This window comes from Molothrus aeneus, chromosome 5 (assembly GCF_037042795.1).
Source record: "Molothrus aeneus isolate 106 chromosome 5, BPBGC_Maene_1.0, whole genome shotgun sequence".
Classification (NCBI taxonomy): domain Eukaryota; kingdom Metazoa; phylum Chordata; class Aves; order Passeriformes; family Icteridae; genus Molothrus; species Molothrus aeneus.
Window position 1 is genome coordinate 47,984,081 of NC_089650.1, and position 21,591 is coordinate 48,005,671.

At 38.0% G+C, this 21,591-nt stretch overlaps 1 protein-coding gene across 7 annotated transcripts in view; it reads left to right on the forward strand.

Moving 5' to 3' along the window:
• The window catches only part of PTPRZ1 (protein tyrosine phosphatase receptor type Z1), a 133,115-nt gene that overhangs the window by 70,349 nt on the left and 41,175 nt on the right, over positions 1 to 21,591 (forward strand). For all 7 annotated transcript variants that reach the window (XM_066550620.1, XM_066550622.1, XM_066550621.1 and 4 more), the window contains exons 3-10: positions 4,790 to 4,969; positions 6,795 to 6,946; positions 8,394 to 8,489; positions 8,742 to 8,808; positions 12,186 to 12,343; positions 12,892 to 13,042; positions 18,281 to 18,465; positions 19,165 to 19,291. In XM_066550620.1, the coding sequence (XP_066406717.1) occupies positions 4,790 to 4,969; positions 6,795 to 6,946; positions 8,394 to 8,489; positions 8,742 to 8,808; positions 12,186 to 12,343; positions 12,892 to 13,042; positions 18,281 to 18,465; positions 19,165 to 19,291 (1,116 nt within the window). The remainder of the gene's footprint in view (positions 1 to 4,789; positions 4,970 to 6,794; positions 6,947 to 8,393; positions 8,490 to 8,741; positions 8,809 to 12,185; positions 12,344 to 12,891; positions 13,043 to 18,280; positions 18,466 to 19,164; positions 19,292 to 21,591) is intronic.

Sequence of the window (21,591 nt, forward strand, 5' to 3'; positions counted from 1 at the left end):
TAGTCTGTGCTCTGGCTCTCTTTAACCAAACCAGCCCAATTTTATTTTTGAAAACTTGACTGAGATGTTGGCAAGAAATCCAGTGCTGGAAAACCTCCAAGCAACTGCACCACTGAGACAGGCATAATAAATGGCTAAGCCCAAACCTGGAAGCCAAAACTCCTTCTTTGTAGTTACAACTCTGTCTGGGCAAGTAATTTCATCCATTAAATTCACGAATTTTCCAATCTTAAGAATTTTTATAAACTTATGAGACTGATTGTGATCAGGTTGTGGGAGTAGTTGGAGCTTTTGGAGGGGAAAAAACCAAAACCCTAAAACCATTCCAGTGAAGATCAAGATAACACAGAAGCATTGCCTTCTACTCAGTAATATGTGAAACTTAAGTCATTTGTTTTTTGATGACCATAATGTTTCCCTAGAATGCAAAGTGTTATGGAATACAAGCTGTGGTAAGATTCCCAAGACCCATATTGGCAGAATTTCTCTCTTTGGGCCAGTAGTGCACTCATCCAGATTGAGAATTAAATCATTCTTCTGCCTTGGAGGATTACAGAGTGCATTGTGCAACCTTGAGTATAATGATTCTATATTTTAGAGTTCAGAGCAATATTGATTTGGCATCTAAATTTAAACTTTGTCCCAGTGTAAGTACACATATCTTTGTGTGGCCTTATTTCTAGTTTTTCATATCTTGGATAAAACATGTTTGCTAAAAATAAATAATTGAAATCACTTAACACTTCAAAGTGATAAGTCAATAACATTTTTGATAAGGCAAATCCATTATTAACAGTCCACACAGAGGGGTTATCTTTAATCTCCTATGTGTGTCCAATCTATATTTATAGAAGTAATTTTAACATCATGAAATCAAATGCTGATGAAAAATGTAGAGGAAGAGATTAAGTAGAGGTAAAGAATCCATCTCTCTTTTCTGCTGTCTTTCATCTATAAAATAAACCCTAGGATTCACATCCATTTCACTAAAGGTCTTCCCTAAAGAGCCTCCTTTTCTCCATGCTAAACAACCTCAGCTCTCTTAGCAGCTCCTCATAAGATTTGGACTCCAGACCCTTCACCCTCTCTGTTGTCCTCTGGACACAGTCCAGCACCTCTATTTCTTTCTTTCAGTGAGAGCTGAAGTGGAAGCCAAAAGGAGAACTGGATGCTCATTGTAGGAGTAGAGTCATAGGGACTAAGGTTGAGGAGCAGAGTTAGATATGAACATTTCCTAGAAAGAAAGGCTAGGAAAATTTTCTTCAAACATTCTGCCCTGGACAAGAGTGGTAAAGGTTATGGTATAGCAGGCATCCATTTAATCTACTTTGTTCGGTTTTATTTCTATTCTTCATGAGTTACCAGTTACTTTTTCAGATCTGACACCTTTGACAAACATTCTTCCTCTGTGCACTCTTGAAGATATATTGTGCGTATTTTTGTTCTCCTCAGATTTCCAAAGCACAGTTTGGGAGAAGTCATTTTCAAAGCTCAATTTCAGCAATATTTTTCAAAATGGCTGGCTCAGCTTTGATTTATGATTTCCATCATAACACCTATAGTAAAACAATCTGCTCTTGTTTAAAAACATTCAGTTCTTTCATTTTTACTTTGGTTTTCAGCAATTTATATAAACTGCAGCAGTTCCACCACCTGCTGCCTACACCAGATGCATTTATGTTAGCATTTTAGTTCAGATCAGGAGTGGACTTTTGAAGCAAATCTCCTGTCTGCACCCCACTTCCTAAGCTTTGGTTTACAAGATAGAGTTGTCTCACAGTGTGTGGCATGGGTTCATCTTAACTGGTACCAAACAGGAATTGTGTTGCAGGAGAGTACCCTTCAGCAGGCAATGGGCATTCAGCTAGACTGAGGTAAAAACCTTCTGGAAAACATCTGGTATGGACATCTGGTCCTCAACCTCAACTTTTCCCTCTATAATGCTACTTGTATTGTTCAGCACTATTTGCTAATACATACACCCAATATGTGCTCCAGCATTTGCAGAATTCATGCATAAATGTGTATTTTGCTGCTCAAATGTAATTTGGGTCATCATGACCAGACTCCAGTTCTCCATTCCCTCTCAGACTCCATTCCTTAGGGGATTCCCCCTGTTCCTGCCCCAGATCAGACACAGCCATTGATTTCCTGTACATTTTATTCCATAGTTTTTTATCAATGATACAGCTACACACTGTCTTCTGGGATGAGCAAACATTGCAAATTTTATCATGAGATCCATGTTAGGACTTTATTACACGCTGAGTCACAAGTAATGACTACCAAGTTGTAGAACTTAAGTTCTCCATACAAAACCACAAAATAAAAAACTATGGAAGTTGGAAGGAGGTTATAGTTTCTTTGATTTTAATTAACTTGTTTTTACTGAACATAATCATAGACAGTAGAGAATTTAAAGACAAGATGAAAAATGCAATAATGTCTTTCATCAAAAGAAGCATGGAAGAAATTTTCCAAAAGCACCATAGTGGGAAAAAGAAAATAGTGGTTTTAGTCAGTTCTACTGTCAGTGATGGAAAGAGCAGAATAACAGAAATGCATGTTGGAAAAAAAAGATGGTGTTCTGAAAGAGACACTGCAGGTGAGCTATGGGATTGGGTATGTCAGTGGAAAGAGAATGGAGATTTCTACTGCCTTGGGGCAGCTGCAGGAGTCTGAGGAAGTGTTTGGCTTTGGCAAAAGGAGCAAAAGAAATAGAGCATGGAGTAGGGAGTGTAGCTTAACTCCAAGGGATGGCTGTGGGCAGCTGTCTCAACCCAAACTGACAGAAACGTGTGAGAGAGACCGTTAAAGAGTTTCCTGCAGCTTGGAAAATCACTGAGCTGTCTGAAATCAGACCTGGAAACAGGATCCTCTGTGCAACAATGCACAGGGCAAGCTGAGTTATTTGTGTCCTTTCTGACCCTGTTTGGAGGCTTTTCTGTTTAAAAGTTAATTATTCTAATTTTATTTTTTTAAATTTCTTTCTTGATGTTAAAAGCCTTCAACATTTGTTAGAAAATTCACTACAGAAGACTTGAGCAGATTAATATCCAAGTGTTGGTTGACTTGAGTTGAGAATTTCTTAAGGGACACTTTTGAAGGAGATGAAATATCAGCCACTCTTTTCTTGTGAAAGTGCATTACAAATCAGGATATTGCATTATTTTTCCAGGTGATAAATTAAAACTGACAACTAAAGGACAAGTCTGACTTGAGGAGGAGCTGAAAGTTTACCCAGTGTGCCATTTCCAAAGGGACCAGTGCTTGCTTGGTACAGGGCTCAAGCCCCCACCTGTAGGATGCTGACATTCGTAAGCCTGTGGCTTGATCTCCCTTTGGGTTGTTTGCCTATTGTGCCTGACAGTTCCTTCTGTTGCTATTTGCAGGCAGTAAATGTGTTTGCATACCATCTGCAGTAATTCTGATGCAGCAAGCTGATACTGGTAACTGGCTTGACTTGTACTTGTTCAATAATTTAGTTCAGGTTTCTTTCTAGCTGGCTGCCCAGGTGAGCATCTTGTATGACTGCCTATTGTCATGGTTACAGGACTGGCTGCATATCTTCTTCCCCCTGTGAGTTTTCTGAGTGCAATAGGAGTTCTGTCCTTGCCTGGAGTACCAGATAGCAAATCTTCACTGACAGACTTGGATGTGGTAGACTGGCCTGTAAACGAGCATTGGTTTATTTCAACATATCTAGTAGAATTCAAATATATGCACTGCATACACTAATATTAGCTCTTAGCTGCTAGTAAGTGGGAAGTTAACTGAAGTCATTCTATTTTCTTGAATCTGTATTGTTAACTCTTGGTTTTAATTACCATTTTGAAGTATTGCCAGAAATCCCTGTCAGGAAAAATATCTATATGTTTTCAAACACATTAACATACACAAAATATTGTTCCATTTATATTAGCATGTTATATAAACAAGAGATTGTCAGAGCTGATGCTACTGTGTTATACTGATTTGTGGAGTACTTGTCCATTTCCTGAAAATTATCAAGTCTTTGGTGAAGGGCATGCTGTGTGTGTCCCTGATTTGTGTCTGGGCTGGCCCCAGTGAAATGGCACACAGCCCCTGTGCCCTGGAGAAGGCTCTTGCTGCAGCACAGGAGCTCCTCTCTGCCGGGCAGCTGCAGAGGGAGACGGATGGAGTGGGAGTGCACAGCCCTCCACAGGCACAGCTGGGCCATACAGCCAGCCTCTCAGACAGAGCAACACTCATGGTCTTTCCTTTTCCAGGGTAAAGTCAGTTTACCTTTCCCCACTCACCTTCTTTCATTTTCCAGGGTAAAATGAAGTCAGTTTACCTTTCCCCCTCTGTGTCAGAAATTCTTAAAATATCTTATTGCTTCTTTATATTTAAAGACCTTACCGGATAGATGACTCAATTGGCCAAAAGGAGCATTAACATTGGAATGATTAAAAGTTATTTGGGTAGGATAGTTTTCCGGCAGTTTCCATGGTTTTTTGCATGCTGGTTCCATTCATCTGAAAGCTTTTTTTTTGTTTTGTGTACATTGTTCATGAGAGTTTTGTCGTTATTTCATGCTTTCCTTGGAGATTCATAAGAATGTATGTGTGGATGTCTAGAGTGCTCAGAGTGTGACTTAACTGCTGAAGGTAGGAATGAGTGGCAAATATTGCTACAGACAAAGTCTAAAAAAGGGCCAGTACTCCGATCTCAGGTTGCAAACTGTGTTTTAACATTACCACAATAAAAAATGTATGGATGCCAGTTAGTATTTAAATGTATTTACCCCAAATGTTTTGATTTCTAGGAACTTTGAACCAAAAGAACTGGGGCAAGAAATATTCTGCCTGTAATGGTGCCAAACAATCGCCTATTAATATAGATGAAGATCTTACCCAAGTTAATGTGAATCTGAAGAAACTTAAATTCCATGGATGGGAAAAGGAAACTTTGGAAGATACTTTCATCCGCAACACTGGCAAAACAGGTAAAAAAGTCAGATTTCATGTTTCGAGTTAAGAGGTCTGAAAAGTGATATTGGACAAACAACCAACCAAGGACTTTTACTGAATCATTTTCATTTCACCTAGCTGGTACATTCTGAATTTATCTATTAAATAAATAAACAAAACAACAGTGATGACAGTAGCTAAATGAAACAGAAATCACACAAACAAAAATGTTTATGTGCATGGACAGATACAGCCAAAGCAATCACATCGTGACTATCATCCTATCATGGGCATGTCATTAAATCTAAACAGTAAGTTGGCATTTGCCGTGCAATTATGGTAACTATTACTATATATCTAGGGTCTGAAATGGGTAGGCAAAAATGATCTTTTAAAAGTACAAATAAATTACCTACTCATCTGAAGGCACTTCATGGATGAGTTGAAGTTACAAAAAGCTCAGGTTGGGATTTATCTCACCCACACATAGACACATATAATAGAGAAACTTTCATCTGAATTACTCACATAGACGCCTCCTAACAGTCAAAGAAGAGAAATGTGTGCTTTTGAGTTCTGATTTGTTTTACCAATCTTAGAAATGCATTTTAGAAAGAAGTGATTTATACCTACGAGTGCCTATTTTTCCAAGCCATGAAAAAAGCTTATGGTGTCATCTAAATTGTCAGACAAATCTTTTTACTACCACTTATAAATCCAGGAATGCAGAAACTAAAAGCTGCTTGTCAGAAGTACTGTTCCTTGTTTGGGGCATGGGTGTGGAGGAAGGTATCTCTTAACAACTCTCTTTGACCTTCTACCAGTTCCAGTGGGACCCCTAGATCAGCCTTTTTTGTTTAGTTTAGTTTAGTTTGATTTAGTTCAGCTCAGTTTAGCATCATTGTTCCTAATTTCTGTTCTTTCTATCGTATACTTTCTACATATCACTACACAAATCACTTACTTTTTTCCTGCTCAACTAGCTCAGATAAATATTGCTTTGTCTTTTCAAAATGCCCCTGAGAAAATGTTCTTTAAAGTCCTTAAAAGTGAACTGAGATCTTTCTCATCTACAGCAATCCAGATATTTTCAAGGAACTGCTAAGCTTGTTTAAATGGTCTTCAAAGTTTTGAGGAAAGAATTGTAGGGAAAATGAGCTCCATTAGTGCTGTTTTATCAAGAAGTCAAGCAGTTCACAGTTGCTGGAGATGGGAAAGACAAAATGTGGGGCTTCAGTCTATCCCATCTTGCTCATTCTCTCCAGAAGACAAATACTCTGTCCCATCTACAGTTTGTGTACAGCTATGTCCAGCTGAAGACCTGTCATTGCTTTTTCCCATGGGAGATAGCTCCACAGCTAAAGAGTCTTACATCAGGACAGCTGACTAAAATATTCTTTTGTCGTGTTGTCTCATGATTTGTATATAGAATTGTGGTAAAAATGGGGGGCAGGTGTGTATTTTCCTTTTTGTTAGAAGCACAGACCCTGTCAGGAAGGTAGGTACTTCAGGAATTTATTTTCTTAGACAGCCAGCTGGTAGCTAGACCAGCTTTCTCAACTTTTTAGTGTAGTTCTGTGTCTAGTTTCAGATAACAGGAAATGCAGTGCACTTCATTAAATTACTATTTTATGAACTAAAGCATGAAATGAAACATATTCTCCATGCTAATAGTGAATTACCACACTTGTTACTTAGTTTAAGTAACCAATTTCCCATCAAATTGCTTATGAAATACAGAGAAATAAGCATATCATATTTAACTTCTAGCACCTAAAACTGAAATATGAGAGTTATAGATGCCTTGTCTGGATTTTATATTCACATTCCATTTTTTTCCCTCTTTCTCAATTTTTTCAGTGGAAATTAACCTGACAAGTGATTATTATGTGAGTGGAGGTGGGTTAGACACCATATTCAAAGCAAGCAAGATCACTTTTCACTGGGGAAAATGCAACGCATCATCAGACGGATCAGAACATAGTCTAGAAGGACAAAAATATCCTCTTGAGGTAAAGTATAGAATAGATTTTGATGATTTCAACAATTTGACATTCTGCGACATTACTACTCTATAAAATTCCTTTGTTTATCTCTTAAATCTATTTGCAAATATAATCATTCACTTAAATCCAAATTAGGAATAAATGATGCATTTTAGAAGGGCAGTGTAATGTGTTACTGGCATGTTAAGAATGTCTAAACTCCATTTTCTCCCATCTTCTAAGATGATATTAGATGTCAGTTCTGCTAATCTGACAAAGCTCCCATGAAATGCTAAGCTCCTATGAATTTGGCCCATCATGTTCCACATCAGTTCACATTGTTTAAAGTGTAAATGGACTTTTCAAAGTCAGGGCTTTGCTGAGAGCCCATGGGGACTGCTGGGCCTTACAGATACAAAGTGTGGGCTGGAAAGATCTGGCAGTAGTGTGCCAAGAGCCACGTGAGCAGGTCCTGGGTGCAGCCACATTCACAGGCAGCCAGGCCAGCGTCCCCCTGGCTGCTTTGGCAGAATGAGTCGCAGTAGCATGGGTGCAGGCTGGAGGAGAGGAGCAGCTCTTCCTGGGATGCACAAAGGCCAAACTCTCTTCCCTCAACGTGGCATTGTGTCATCTTCCAGTACAAAAGAGGCAGTTGTGGCAGGCAACTGTGCTGTTCCTCACTCCAAACATTTTGAACTTCTGTGTGAAAGCAAAGCAATAGTGCCAGGGCTGGCCTATACATGGGGAAGAGTGGTAAGCCAGGAGCAGTCTCTGGACAGTGTCATTTCTTTTACCTCACTAGCCACTTTAAAATTCCCTGTCACACTCCATCTGCCCTGACAAGGCATCACAGAGAATACTCACACTCCATCTGCCCTGACAAGGCATCACAGAGAATACTCTCTTCCATCATCATCTCGTAGAAAGCCAGTAGGAGCAGTCACTCCCCCATACACGTTGGTCACCCTGCACTGAAGGAGATTTCCCAGCTGCATCTGGAGAAAGAGAGAAAGGAGTGCAACAAAACCAATGCTCATGACAGCAGTCAGATTAGCCTGATAATCTTATACTACCAATGTTTTTCTACACTTACTGCAAGGCAGATGCAGTAGGGACATCCTGACATATTATTCATGTTTTATCACTGATGGACAGACTGATTTCACCAAGTACTCTAGGTCAGGTGTCCAGTTATCTCAGCTTACTTTGTTATCCACGGAAAGCATTGTGCTCCTTGAAAGGGTAATTCCTGCAACATTAAGTTTTCCAGGAGAGCTTGTTTTTACATAGCTAATTATTGATGAATTCCATTCTGCATCCTCAGATAACACAAATGAGAGAGGTAAAAAATCCCTACATTTATTTAAAATACTTTGTTTGGATGTTTTTTCCTAAAAATGGGAATATAAGCAATTGTATTACTGAATGTTTGCAATTTTTTATATATAACATTTGAATATATTTTTAATTGCAGATGCAAATCTACTGCTATGATGCAGATCAGTTTACAGATTTTGAAGAGGCAGTTAAAGGAAGTGGAAAGTTAAGAGCTTTATCAATTTTGTTTGAGGTAAACAAAATATATCTTTGTGTCATTTAATAAGCCTTGAAACACAGCAGATGTTCAAACTGAATTTAACTGGTTCCAGTGTGTGATCACTGAGTTAAAAATTTCATCCATCTTTCTAATTTATTCTTGAAGAAAAGCAAATGGGCAAAATAAGTTTGTTTGGCTTTAAATCATCTATAATTTTGGTGGTAAACTGTAGTTTGCAACCCTTTTTCATGAAGCCTGTTAAAATATGCAATTTCTTTTTAACAGATTGGACTAGAAGATAATCCGGATTACATTCCAATCATTAATGGAGTAGATAGTGTTAGTCGTTTTGGTAAGTTTGCCTCCATTTTTTATTGATTACTGATTAACTCAATTCCACTTCAGTGTGATTATGAAACCTTTAAGACATTGAGGAGCATGGTTCTCTATTGCTCAGTCATGTCTATTTTGTTAGAAATTACAGAACACATCTGGACAGATGAGAAATGGACAATCACCAACCACATGAAATCTAACATAAGCAAGTGCCAGATTCTGCTCCTGGGAAAGGGAAATCCTGGTTATGTATACAAACCAGGGAGGGACAGTCTGAAGAGCACCCCTTTGGAAAAAGTTTTGGGGTTTAGTTTAATGGGAAGTTGAATGTGAGTCAGCAGTGCCCTGGCAGCCAGGAGGGCCAATCCTGTCCTGGGGGCATCAGGCACAGCATCACCAGCCAGGCAAGGGAGGGGATTGTCCTGCTCTGCTCTGAGCTGGGGCAGCCTCACCTCCAGGGCTGGGGCACTTCTGGGTGCCACAGTGTAAGAAGGACATCAAACTATTAGTGTGCATCCAGAGAAGGGCAACCAAGATTGTGAAAGGTCTTGAGGAAAGGAGTGTCTGAGGTCTCTTTGCTCAGCTTGGAGAAGGGTGCCTCATCACAGTCAACAACTTCTTTAAGTGGGGCAACAGAGAAGCATTTGCTGACCAGTGGTAGGACATGAGGAGATTGGATGAAGCTGTGTCAGAACTTCAGATTGGGCATTAGAAAAGGCCCTTCACTGAGATGGTTATCAGGGACAGCTTGGGAACAAGCTCCCCAGAGAAGTAAGTGGTCGTGGCACCAAGTATCTGGATAATGCTCTTAGTCATATTGTTTAGTTTTAGATCGTCCTGTGAGGAGCAAGGAGTTGGACTTGATGATCCTCACATGTTTCTTCCAACTTGAGAGATCTTATGTTTCTCTGATTAATTTACCCCAAGAATATTTGTAACAGACATGTAAATGAATAAATATAACTATCATGAGAAATTTGTAACTGTTTAAATGCTAAATCCAGATAAATCTGATTTATTTTGTACGTCTTCTTAATCATACATGTCAGGGTTTTTGTATTTGGTTGGAAGCCAAGTAAGACTGTTATAACTATCTAAGAAGGGTCTCACAATAGTGAGACTGTCACTGTTCAGTAGACTCAGAGGAGAGAAATTTTTTTTCAGTAGCTCCTGTGTAAATCCAAAATAGTCCAAATATATTGTATTGGTAATGGTTGCTAATCAAGACACAACTTCAGTGTGCACAAAGAGATCTGGGCTATGTCTCTAACTCAGTTTCTGGTGTCTTTGCAGATGCATAAATATGAATGAGCACTGTCTTGGACAGGGATATATTCTTACATCATGTCCATGACTTTAAGGAAACCTGGTCTCAGTTTTCCTTTTTGTATGGTGCTTGAATTTAAAAAGCTGTTTTAAAAGCCTTCAAAAGTGTGATATTCAAATCAAGATTTCTTTTTTCCCTCTGGAAAACAAACACTATTCAACAAATTTAAAAGGGAACACCTTTCATAAGTTAGAAAGACATGGGGGGTGGAAATATAAAGTAGTTAAGATTCATTACTTTTGTGTGTCATCTTCTGTGAAACAAAAAGGAGAACTAGTAATACATCAAGACAGATGCTGTCCTACAGCCTTGGAAGGAGCTGTAAAACTATCAGAGCAATATTCAAGATACAGCCACTACATGGCACTTCAACAATGCTTAGAATACAATTTTCCTGAATAAAATGCAGATGAGCTCAGGAAATTCAGGTCATAACCAAATCAGGTTGTTTCTTCTGAAGAAAAGCACACAATCTCTCCTTGTCTGTGCCCTTGTCAGTCATATCTCTCTTGTGCTTATTTGAATCACAGTTGCTGAGTTCTCAAGCTCTGCAGAGGAGCACTCCTTTTCCTTCTAGACAAACTTTCTGGTTTTCATCATTCTTTGTAGGTGTTTGATTTTGAGAATCTAGGCTGTGAGTCTCATTAAAGGGTATTCTAAAATCCAAAACTGCAAAATGTATGGCAGGATTCTTGTTACAAATGAGAAGTTTCATGTCCCCAGCCATCTATATAAAATGGACTTCATTTTTGCTGAGGGACAAATGTGTTAACTAGACACATACCAGATAGCAATGATAGCTTCTGTCTGAGGGCTGATTAGCATTTTGACAGGAGAAATGGAAAGATGTGCTTTGTTCTTCACTGCTAAATGTTCCCTCTTCATGATACATGAATGAGAGAGAAGGGACGAGTCAGCTCTTAAACCTTAACTCAGTAGAGAAGTCACTGCAGAGAAGAAAAGCATCAATCCCTTGTAGTCAACTGTTAATGCAATTTTGGTCTCACCAAATTTGTAAGGAATTATGCAGACAAAGGTCAGAAATCTGTACAGAGATGAATAAGTAACATACCTGTAAAAGCATGAGTTAATGCACAGTATGAAAATTCATTTGATGTTCAGAAGTACTTACCAATTAGGGAGGAACTTCAAATGAGTAACTTTACATTGAAGTAAGTTGTATAAGCTATCTACACTATTACAAGGTGTGAAAAGCAACATTATTTTAGATGCACCAGAAAGTAAAGCAGATAATTGTCACAGACTGAAAAGTCTGCCTTGCTGAAGTTGTTACCATTTATGCCAATTGCCGTTGCTGGACCCTACTGCCATACCAGCAGGCACAGCTTTCTGTGGATGGATTTCCAGCAATCCCTCGTGCTTACTCCCAGCTGAAAAGGTACCCAGTAAGGTGCTGACCTGAAAGATTTGATATTATTTTCACAGGACATGTTCTCCTGGAGGAGGTCTTTGCATTGTTTGCTGATTTGTGTAAAGCTGTTGCAGTGTTTCACTATATTATCACCATTTTAAAAAGAATCCTGATCCACAGAAATTTTGCTTCTGCTATCATGAGAAATATTAACCCTCAGGCCTAACATGGCAACTGTTCCCCAGGCAGTGATTTTCTGCAAAAAACTCAACAACTTGACTAAATTTGGGGGGGGGGAGTTTGAAGCCATATCATGAGACCTAGAACTAAGATTTAATAAACTTTTTTTCTTTGAAATTCAAGAGTGAGACAAAGGTTTGGCACCTTGTATGTAAGCTTACAGTGAGAAAATTCTTGTGAACTAATGTACTAAAATTAGTCCATTTGTTACTGGAATAACTTACTACACCTTCCCAAGTAAACAAAGTTGGGCTTGAACTATACTTTTTCAAATGAAATAGAAGACTTCATGATTTATTTGTATTCTAGTCTGTCTGGAAATTAAAATTTGAAAAGCCTCTAAATTAGCATGCTCCTATAATGGTAGTTCTTTTGAAGAGTGTGATTTGTATTTATTAATTGCTTCGGTAGTATTTTAACTATCTGACTCTATTTTTCTTTTTTATTTTTTCAGGAAAACAGGCCGCCTTAGAACCATTTATTTTGCTGAATCTCTTGCCGAATGCAACAGACAAATATTACACTTACAATGGTTCTCTATCAGCTCCTCCATGCTCTGAAACAGTTGAATGGATTGTGTTTAAAGATACCATAAGTATTTCTGAAAACCAGGTAATTTGTTTAATGTAGTAAAACCAAACAATTATACATAATACCAAAGAGAAATTGCCATGTATATGGTAGAAGCTCACGGCATTCATTGCCAGCCCAACAACAAAGCTTTTCTTTAATCTAGTCAGAAGTTTTTCATCAGCTGTTAAATTAGAAAGCATCTATATTAATTGTGTTATCTTTTACATTTTTCATAGTTTAGTACTAGAATCTGAGCAATTTCTTGTCTCAAAATAGGATAAGAACATATCCCAGGCTGTCTGGACTTCGAGCTCAGATAAAAGGGAGTACAAAACACTTTTTGGATATTCCCCCAGACACATGGTGATGCTGAGCAGAGCATACAGCTCCAACAGCTGAGTGGTTTAAAAATACTTGTTGAGTAAAACATTAGATATACTGATAGAACAGAAGAAAAGTTCAGTGCCATGCAGGATAACTCAACTGTGAGACTTTATCCAACATCTTTTCCCCAGAGCTTTTGCCTATTAGCAGAATCTGATCAAGTTTTATGGTGTGTAACTTATTTTTTTCCTCTTGTCTTCTAGTTAGCTGTATTCTGTGAAGTGCTTACAATGCAGCAGTCTGGCTATGTTATGCTGATGGACTACCTGCAAAACAACTTCAGAGAACAGCAATATAAGTTCTTTGGGCAAGTGTTTTCCTCTTACACTGGACAAGAAGAGATTCATGAAGCAGGTACTTAACTGAATTGTCATTCCTCTCTTTGCAAGTTAAAAGACAATTTTCAGTACAAGATTCATCCAAGTATGCAGTTACTCATTTTAAATTGTGTAGAAAGTAGCACACTGTATTATTAGTCATAAATCTATCACTTTAGAGAAAAAAAACAGCAATCATAAAACATGTCAGATTAAATGGAGTGGAAAATTAAATGCTTGTCTTGACCAGGCATTCAGTGAAAATCACGTCAGTTCAAGCTTCCTTACAGAGCCCTTTTAATGTGTTTCAGACTTCAACCAAGCTGCCTTTTCAGAGACTGAAGAATATTTTGTTTTACAAACCTATTTGGTTCTTTACCGTGTAGTGTGGATGCTTTTTCAATAGAGACTGAAGGGCTGTCACCAAATTAATTTCAAGTAGTTTGCTTAAAAAGTGATAGATGGAGAGAACTCCAGAAGCCAGATTCTGTTCTCAGTCTTACCTTAAACTTCAGGGAGGTTTGAGAAGGTTCTGTGACCAAAATAGTACATAAAGCAGTGGGAAACAAGATTTGGCACTAAAATGGAAGTCAATTATTCCTATACTAACAAGCACAAAAGAATATATAGGAAACTTCTAAACTGGAAGCACTGTGTTACTACTTGGATGAGAATACCTGTAGATTCTTCAACTCAGTTTCACTGAACTGTGTTTAATTAGACATGAACAGATGACTTAAGCACAGGCTATAGGTGTTCTGATTAGAAGTGGGGTTTCATACATGTAATTTTACATATTTATGTGATCATGTATGTCAACACACACAAATGCAACTATGGGATTTCTTTAATGTAGAACATTAGAGAAGTGTTTATGTTTTTACCTCCATTTTAAGACAGAATTTTAAAACTCTAGGAATCATTAAAGTGTTCAGATGTAAGAGCTGTAACACAAATGCCAAAGTCTCTAAGAGTCAATAGGCTTATTCATGTTTAATATTGCATAGTAGTCAACAGAAAAAAACTAATCTTTTTAATCCCTTTAGAGGATGTATGAGAAATGCCAAGACTGATTATTACTCAGGTAGATAACTGAAAAATTATTTTGTGTTTTGAAACCTAGAATCTCAATTTTCTCCTGTTGCGTTCAGTGTAGATTCTCATTAGGGAGTAGGATTAAATGCTTGATTTATTGCTGTAATTAATACATGACATTTCATAAGTAGAACTAAGTTTTCTTAGAAAAGCTAGAAGTATCTTTCTATTCCATTATAAAGTGATTTCAGGAATTTTCAAAGTATTTTCAGGAATTTTCTCACAGTAACATCCCCAACATTTTTTGTGTATACAAGCACAGTCCTACTAAGGGCATGGAAGATGCCTCATTCCCCAAACCTGCCCAATGATATATGTAATTTCCCTATGCAATATGTATGTAGCAATTTAAGAAGATTAAAATAGCTAATCCTTACAGCCATGCTTGAGGATTCACCTAAAAAATAGTGTTTTGAAATTGTAATGCTTAATCTCCACCAACCTCAGCTGACATGCAAATCCATTTATAATAAAAATCATAGTTTATTCCTGTAAACCTGAGAACCATTGTAGTAGCTGCTGGGCACATTGGGTGACTTTCCATCCTCTCCACCCTTCTGGTAAGACCTTGGAAATAAGTGCTGAAACTTAACTCTTATCTATCTTCCTGGATTTAGTAAGGTATAAAAAACAATGGGTTCTTCAAATTCAAGACTGACAATATATATTGATAAAAAGCACTAGCCAGCCTGTTTTCCCATGAGAAATACAGCCACATAAAGTTCAGTGGCTCTCAGTTAAATTCTCTTGTGAGACATGGGGTGAGGACTCGTGCATTTATCCCTTCACGTTCCTCAGTCCACGTGACTTCATTGTCAATTCTCAGATTCCCAGCTGTGTGTGGGACACTTCCACTGGCACAGTGGGTGGCGTGCAGGTGCCCAGGCATTGGCAGTGGTGGGTACAGGGGGGTCTCTGTGGGGAGAGCCCAGGGCTGTCCTGAGGCAGACCCAGACAGTTCCAGCTGGCTCCAGCCCACCCATCTCAGGGCACGGGGAGCCATGGTGGCAGCACCTCCAGGAAAACAAAGCTGCGCAGCAGTGAGGAGTGAGGGAGACAGAGAAACTGCTCTGTCACTCCCAGGTGAGAGAAAGAAGAAGGGGAGGAGGTGTTCCAGTAGCAGAGCAGAGATTCCCCTGCAGCCCACAGTGAAGATTATGCTGAGGCAGCCTGTCCTGTGGCAGACTCTGGAGACTCCATGCGGGAGCCAGCTGCTGGCTGTGGCTTCTGGAGGGAGCCCATGCAGGAGCAGATTATCTATCAGGTCTCTGACCTTAGGGAGGACCCCCAGTGTAGCAGTCTATTCCCAAAAGACTGTCCAGAGGCTGGAAAAATTCATGAAAGACTGTATCCTGTGGATGGGACTCCAGACTGGAGCAGAGGAACAGCATGAGGAAGGAGCTGCAGAGGCAAAGTGTTATAAGCTGACCACAATTCCCATTCCATATTCCCCTGTGCCACTGGGAGTGGGGAGGTGGAAGAATCAGGAGTGAAGTTGAGCCTGTGAAGAAGCAAAGGGTGGGGAGGTTTCATAGTTCTGTGTTTGTTCCTCACTATCCTACTCTATTTTTATTGGTGATAAATTTCCCCAAGTCTAATCTGTTTTGCCCATGATGGTGATTGTTGAGCAATCTCTGTCTTTGTCTTGACCCACCAGCTTTATCATCTTACTTTCTTCCCCTGCCTTGCTGAGGAGGGGGAGTGGGCAAATGTCTGGGTGGCCAGCCAACATCAACCCAGCAGACATCTGCTGTGCTGCTCCACCTCCATTACAGAGATAGACAGTGTAGATCTAAAATATTTTTTAAAAATTGCTTTTTTGCCACACACTGCAGGGATCTACAAAGCCCCTGAATATATGAATGTAAATGAAGTGATTTCATGGCTTCAAAAATTGAAAAGTTGAATTGAAAAAATAATCTCAAACATAGATTTAACTAAAGTAAAAGAACGCAACAAAGGTTGAGGGAAAAAAACCAAATTTGGGCAGGTTATAAAGGTATTCTGGTCAAGAACAGCCCAGGCAGCTTTGGCAATGATTTGGCTGATGTACCCCAGTGGTTCCCCATGATGCAATTAAGTTTAGATAAAAATGTCCTAAGTTATGTGGGTAGCATTTTATTCCACAGGAGAATCAGCAAAGATAGATGCATTACTACAGCATGATGTGATATGCAAAACCAGCATCTAAGTATTCACCTGGAGAAAGCAGAGACTTGGCTTAAAGTTTAGCTGGGGTTTGAGTAGGCCTCTGACTTTCTGTGAATTTTTTTGCAAATTTTTCTGTGAATTTGTCCTTCAGACTAGTAACAGACTCAAGAACTCCCTTTCTTGCAGTCTCTTTGCTCAGATTTTTCTAGAAGTTGGTATCACAGCAGAAGTACTTAATTAGGTAAGTTGTTATGTGGTCTCCTTTCTAGTCTCTGGAGAAGGAAAATGGGAAAAAGCAGAGTAAAGTACTTCTGTGTTAGTGACTGGTAGGAAAGAAAAGGGATCAGCAGGATGATTTAAAAATTGGCATCAGAAGAAGGGCAAGAGAAAACATTTTGGGAAAAAACTGAGGTGAAATAATACGTAAATGATTGTCATGTAGTAATGTTGTCAGTCATTGCTGAGATGAACATCAAAAGGAGGAGAACAAAAAGGAAGACTTTTTCTTGGGAAAAAATAGAAGAACCATCTGGAAAGGGAAAAAAGAAAACAAAGAAATAACACTGGAAGCACCAACCTTGTACCTTTAAAAGTTTTAATATACTGCTCTATAAGTCTGAGTACAGACTGAGATTTCAGAACCAAATTCACTCATAAGCAAAAAAGATGAAGGGAGGAAAAAGACTGTAGAGAAGAATTTGGAATACAGAGAAGCATTTTGACAAGAATTTTAAACACCTTTGAAAAGAAATAGCTGAGGAGTGTTTAGATTCATTGAAAAAGATGGAAATCTGTTTAAATCACCTGTGTTCATACTCAGAATTGAGAAAGGCTAGTCTAATGATTTCTCCTTGCCATCTGGTGGAAATGGGAAGGAATGCCAAATTTTAGGAATGGAATGGAATGTACACAACATAGATTTTTTTTTAAAACTTGCTCTTTTTTTGCATCAATTAAAATAATTAAGTGTAATTAATAAAATGATGTATCAATTATATAGCACAGTAGATTCAAAACACAGAAAGGGAACTCACCTTAATTACAAAGACTAACGTTGCCTCTGCTATTAGCTTACACATACCAACACAGAAATTAGGAAAGCCTTGCTGCTTGTTTTCCATTGACTCTCTCAGACAGAAGCTGCTCAGAACTTCCCACCTTCCTTGGAGAAATTCCTTTGACAAATATTTCGACGAGGTTTGAGTGCCCCCTTGTGTTCCAGTGGCGAAATGCAAAGCTGAAGGACTTTCAAAATGCAGCATTGTCCCCCAAAGCCTTGGGGCATCTTGGTTTTCGTTTCTTTTTAGAGAACTCCAAAGAATCTGCACCTCTTTTCTTAGTATGATAATAGGGTTTTTTGCTTTCTTTTTCTAGATACTCATATATTGCTCTAAGCACATTATGAGATGTAAAAAATGTTTCCTCGTTTATTCCAATTCAAGCTAAAAATATAATAACAAGCCTTAAAATATAATAACATTAAATGACTGCTGCTAATGCAATACTTAGGTTCTCATTATTTACCTTTTCATTCTTCTTTAAGTACTATAAAAAGATTCAAACAGCCTTGAGGGGAAATTCAGGTGATAGGTTTACCTTTAACAATTAAACACAATCTACTGTAGATTAGTCTATTATAGCTAGTGTGAGAGTATGCATCTCTTCTAGTGCTACTTTCATAGAGCCATAAAAATTGAGATTTTTTGATTCCCAGGACAGATATAAGAATCTTTATGTTTTATCATTTATATTTTATTTCTTAGGAACTGGATACTAATATTTCACTAAATATGTTATAGGAGGCAGAGAGAGGAAATTCAGTCCTCAACTTTACTTGCTTTTAGAAATCTAGTGTTTAAATACTGGTTCTGTTTGCAATGGTATGGCATTTCAAATGTTTTAGTAGAAAGCTAAAATTGAGGCACACAAAAAGACTTTAATTTGTTTTCTCAGGAAGTATCTCAAGATTTTAGTAGTTACTTGTACCATTTGATAAATACCATATTCTTTCCTCTTTTCTTTCTTCCAGTTTGCAGCTCTGAACCTGAAAATGTTCAATCTGATCCAAAGAACTATACTAGTCTCCTTGTTACATGGGAAAGACCTCGTGTTGTATACGACACCACAATTGAGAGATTTGCTGTCTTTTATCAACAGCTGGATGGAGAAGATCAGACTAAGCACGAGTTTCTGACAGATGGGTATCAGGACTTGGTAACTGTAAACTCTTCAAGTTTCATAAAAAGGGATGATGGTGTAACAACCCACTGTTAATTATTGTGATGGATTCAACCGTAGCTGGGAGCTGATTGAAGAGAAATTGTCTAATTTTTTGGCTGTAAAGCCACAAAGACAACTTAAAACAAAAGAAAAAACTTCTCTTGTCTAGAACAGGAAAAAACTCTACAGATTGCTGCTTTGATTTGCCTGTACTTGCTGTGAGCATGCCACTCACAGAGCTCCCTAGCCATAAAACCCAATTGTCAGTCAATAATAACCTGTAAATCATTGCTCATGGATGTGAAAGAATGACCTACACAAGCAACTAATGAGATTCAATTCAATTATACTGCTATAAATCCTAAGTTACTGACTACAGCTTCATGGTATTTTACTAATGAGATCTGTTCCTCTAACCCTCTTTAAAGACTCGTCTGATATAATGTTACCTAAACTTGTGTTCAGTGCTAAATAGTTATTTGGTTTATTATCATGCATGTAAAAAGTCACGAGTTTGTATTTTTTTATTTGACTGAAAACCATTTGTTACAATAAAATAAAAAGGCACACATTATAATACTAGAAGAAAGGAGCTTTGTGCTTCATAACAAAAATGTGCTATAAAAAATTAACATTTTCAAATTCTTGATACTTATTTGCAAGTAAATGATTAAATGTGTTTTTTTCTTTTAGGGGGCTATTCTAAACAGTCTGCTGCCCAATACAAGTTATGTTCTTCAGATAGTTGCTGTTTGCTCTAATGGTCTGTATGGAAAATACAGCGACCAAGTCATTGTTGATATGCCTTTAGAGGATGCAGGTAAGTGGTCTTTTGAGTTTAGTGATCCCTTTTGGCTGAAAAATCTGTATTTCAAGTAATTTGTTTGCAAACCAGTTAAAATGCATGACTTCGGAATCATGCCAAAATGAAATTTCAAAATCACTGCAGTTAACCTTCAGCATGTCCCTTGCTAATGATATTGTACATGACATAATTCCTTGTAAGCATTACCTATAAAAAACTGCATGTTAATTTTTTTAATTCTAAGACTATTCTGAAAAGCACCTACTTGCTTTCAAATCTCACACAAATCTCACAAGTGTATCTTTTAGATGTGTAGGGAAATAAAACCATGTTTGGTATTATTTCTCTATGGTTCAACCATCCTCTCAAAATTAATCCACACCACCAAAGTATTAAGGAATCAAGAAATACAAACCCACTATATGATTTATAAGTCTATATTAATGATTTTGAAATTTGATTTCTTATGAATACTTGGAGTATAAATTCAAAAGACTTGTGATGATGGAATTCCCTTGCTTCTTAATGCTGCCTCGCAAAAGAATCAAAAGGCCTAACAAACAAATCTTAATGATTTCACAGCCAGATTTGCTTCTTCTTCCTGCTGGTAAATATGAAATAACTTGAAACTGTAGCATGAAGCTTGATCTTATCCTAATAATTCCTTAAATTTGGTGTAAGTTTTAGCATCAGATTCAGTTCCTATGAAAGTGAGTGAGGGCTTTGTTTTTAATTAAGAACACTGTAATTAATCATAGAAAAAAATCAAATGTTTTTTGATCATGTTAGGAGCTATTTTATTTTTAATCTAAGGGCCTGGATTTTGTTGTTTGTTTATGCATTCTGTAAATACAGTTTTATACTTATGTATGTCTGTTTAGCTACAGCAAGGTCATTAGTGGTGAACTTGGGAAAACAGGCCAGTTTTTCATTTCAAGGGAGCCACGTTCCATTACAGTGAGAGAGAATGTGATTCTCAACAATCTCTACCACATGAATTCTGGACTAATAAGGCTAGTAGGCTTACAATAATGTGGGTTTCTCTGTAGGAAGAGGATACAGCACCAGGTATAGTACATACACATTTTTAATAAAGATTTAACTTGTCTTTCAAACACAGTGCATGATAATGTATTTTGGGGTCTTAAGTTAGTATTTACTGGAATTTTCATATTTCTCTTTAGTTTTCTAAAAAGTCCACAACAAGGTTCTGACATTCTGCCTGACATTTCACTCTTCTGTCTACCTTTTATTCATCTCTTAGTATATTCTTCCACTTACTTTCCAGAATTTACTGGGTTCATGTTTGAAGAGTTTTCTCAGATGAGAGTTTATCTACATACCCACATCCATTTCTACATGGAATGACAAATAAGCAGCATAGTGTTATCATCATTTACCAAAAAATCAAGTCAGTACTGTGCTGCCATCACAGCTGTAAAACCTCTGAAAACACATATTGCAAAACAAAGTCCAGTGTAGGTGATATCCAGAGGATAAATCACCCTCCTCTTGCTACTGCTGTATCCCTGCTGTAAGGATGGGTTGCATCCGACCCCGCTGTGTTCCGTGAATCCCTTTGGAAGGAGACGTGGATGCAGAGGCAGGGAGAGAGCCAGGGGTGCTGGGGCTGGGCAAGCACTGCCCAAGCACTGGGCAAGCCCTGCCAGTGCTCTGTGGCAGGAGCAGGAGCTGCTGGGGAGCAGCCCCAGAAGAGGAGGATGAGGCACTGGGCAGCCTGTGGCTGGCCAGCAGTGCAGGTGCCCCAGCCAGCACAGCACCCCTGCTGAACTGCTGCCAAAGCCATGCAGAACAGGGCCTCATCCATTCCAGGAGAAGGTAGAGGGAGGGAAATACATACTGGAAAATTAACTTCACCTTCCAGTATCATCAGAAATTTCTCTGAGATTTGTATGCTCAGACAAGAGAATTTGGTACAATAAATGTTATATTTCAGACTGTGTTATATTTTTCATAATAAATATTACATATCAGGCTGAAAGTTTGATACTCTCAAGCCTTTTTACACTGGTAAAACAATTTTTACTTTGGTATTTTGAATTTTTAAAAAATTAAATAAAAAGAGTGCAAAGTTTTTTAATAAAAATTAAATACTGAAATGAATATTTGCCTGTTTAAAAAAACCAAAAGTTTCACTGACATGCTTCTTATCTGAAATAGACACAAAAGTTATTAAATCTAATTTGGTTCTTTTCTTTTGGCATTTCCACAGTGATACCTCTGAAAGCATTGAATAAAGAAAATTCAGGGAAAAATTCCTGTCATGTAATTAGTATGATTTCTAAGAGTGTACA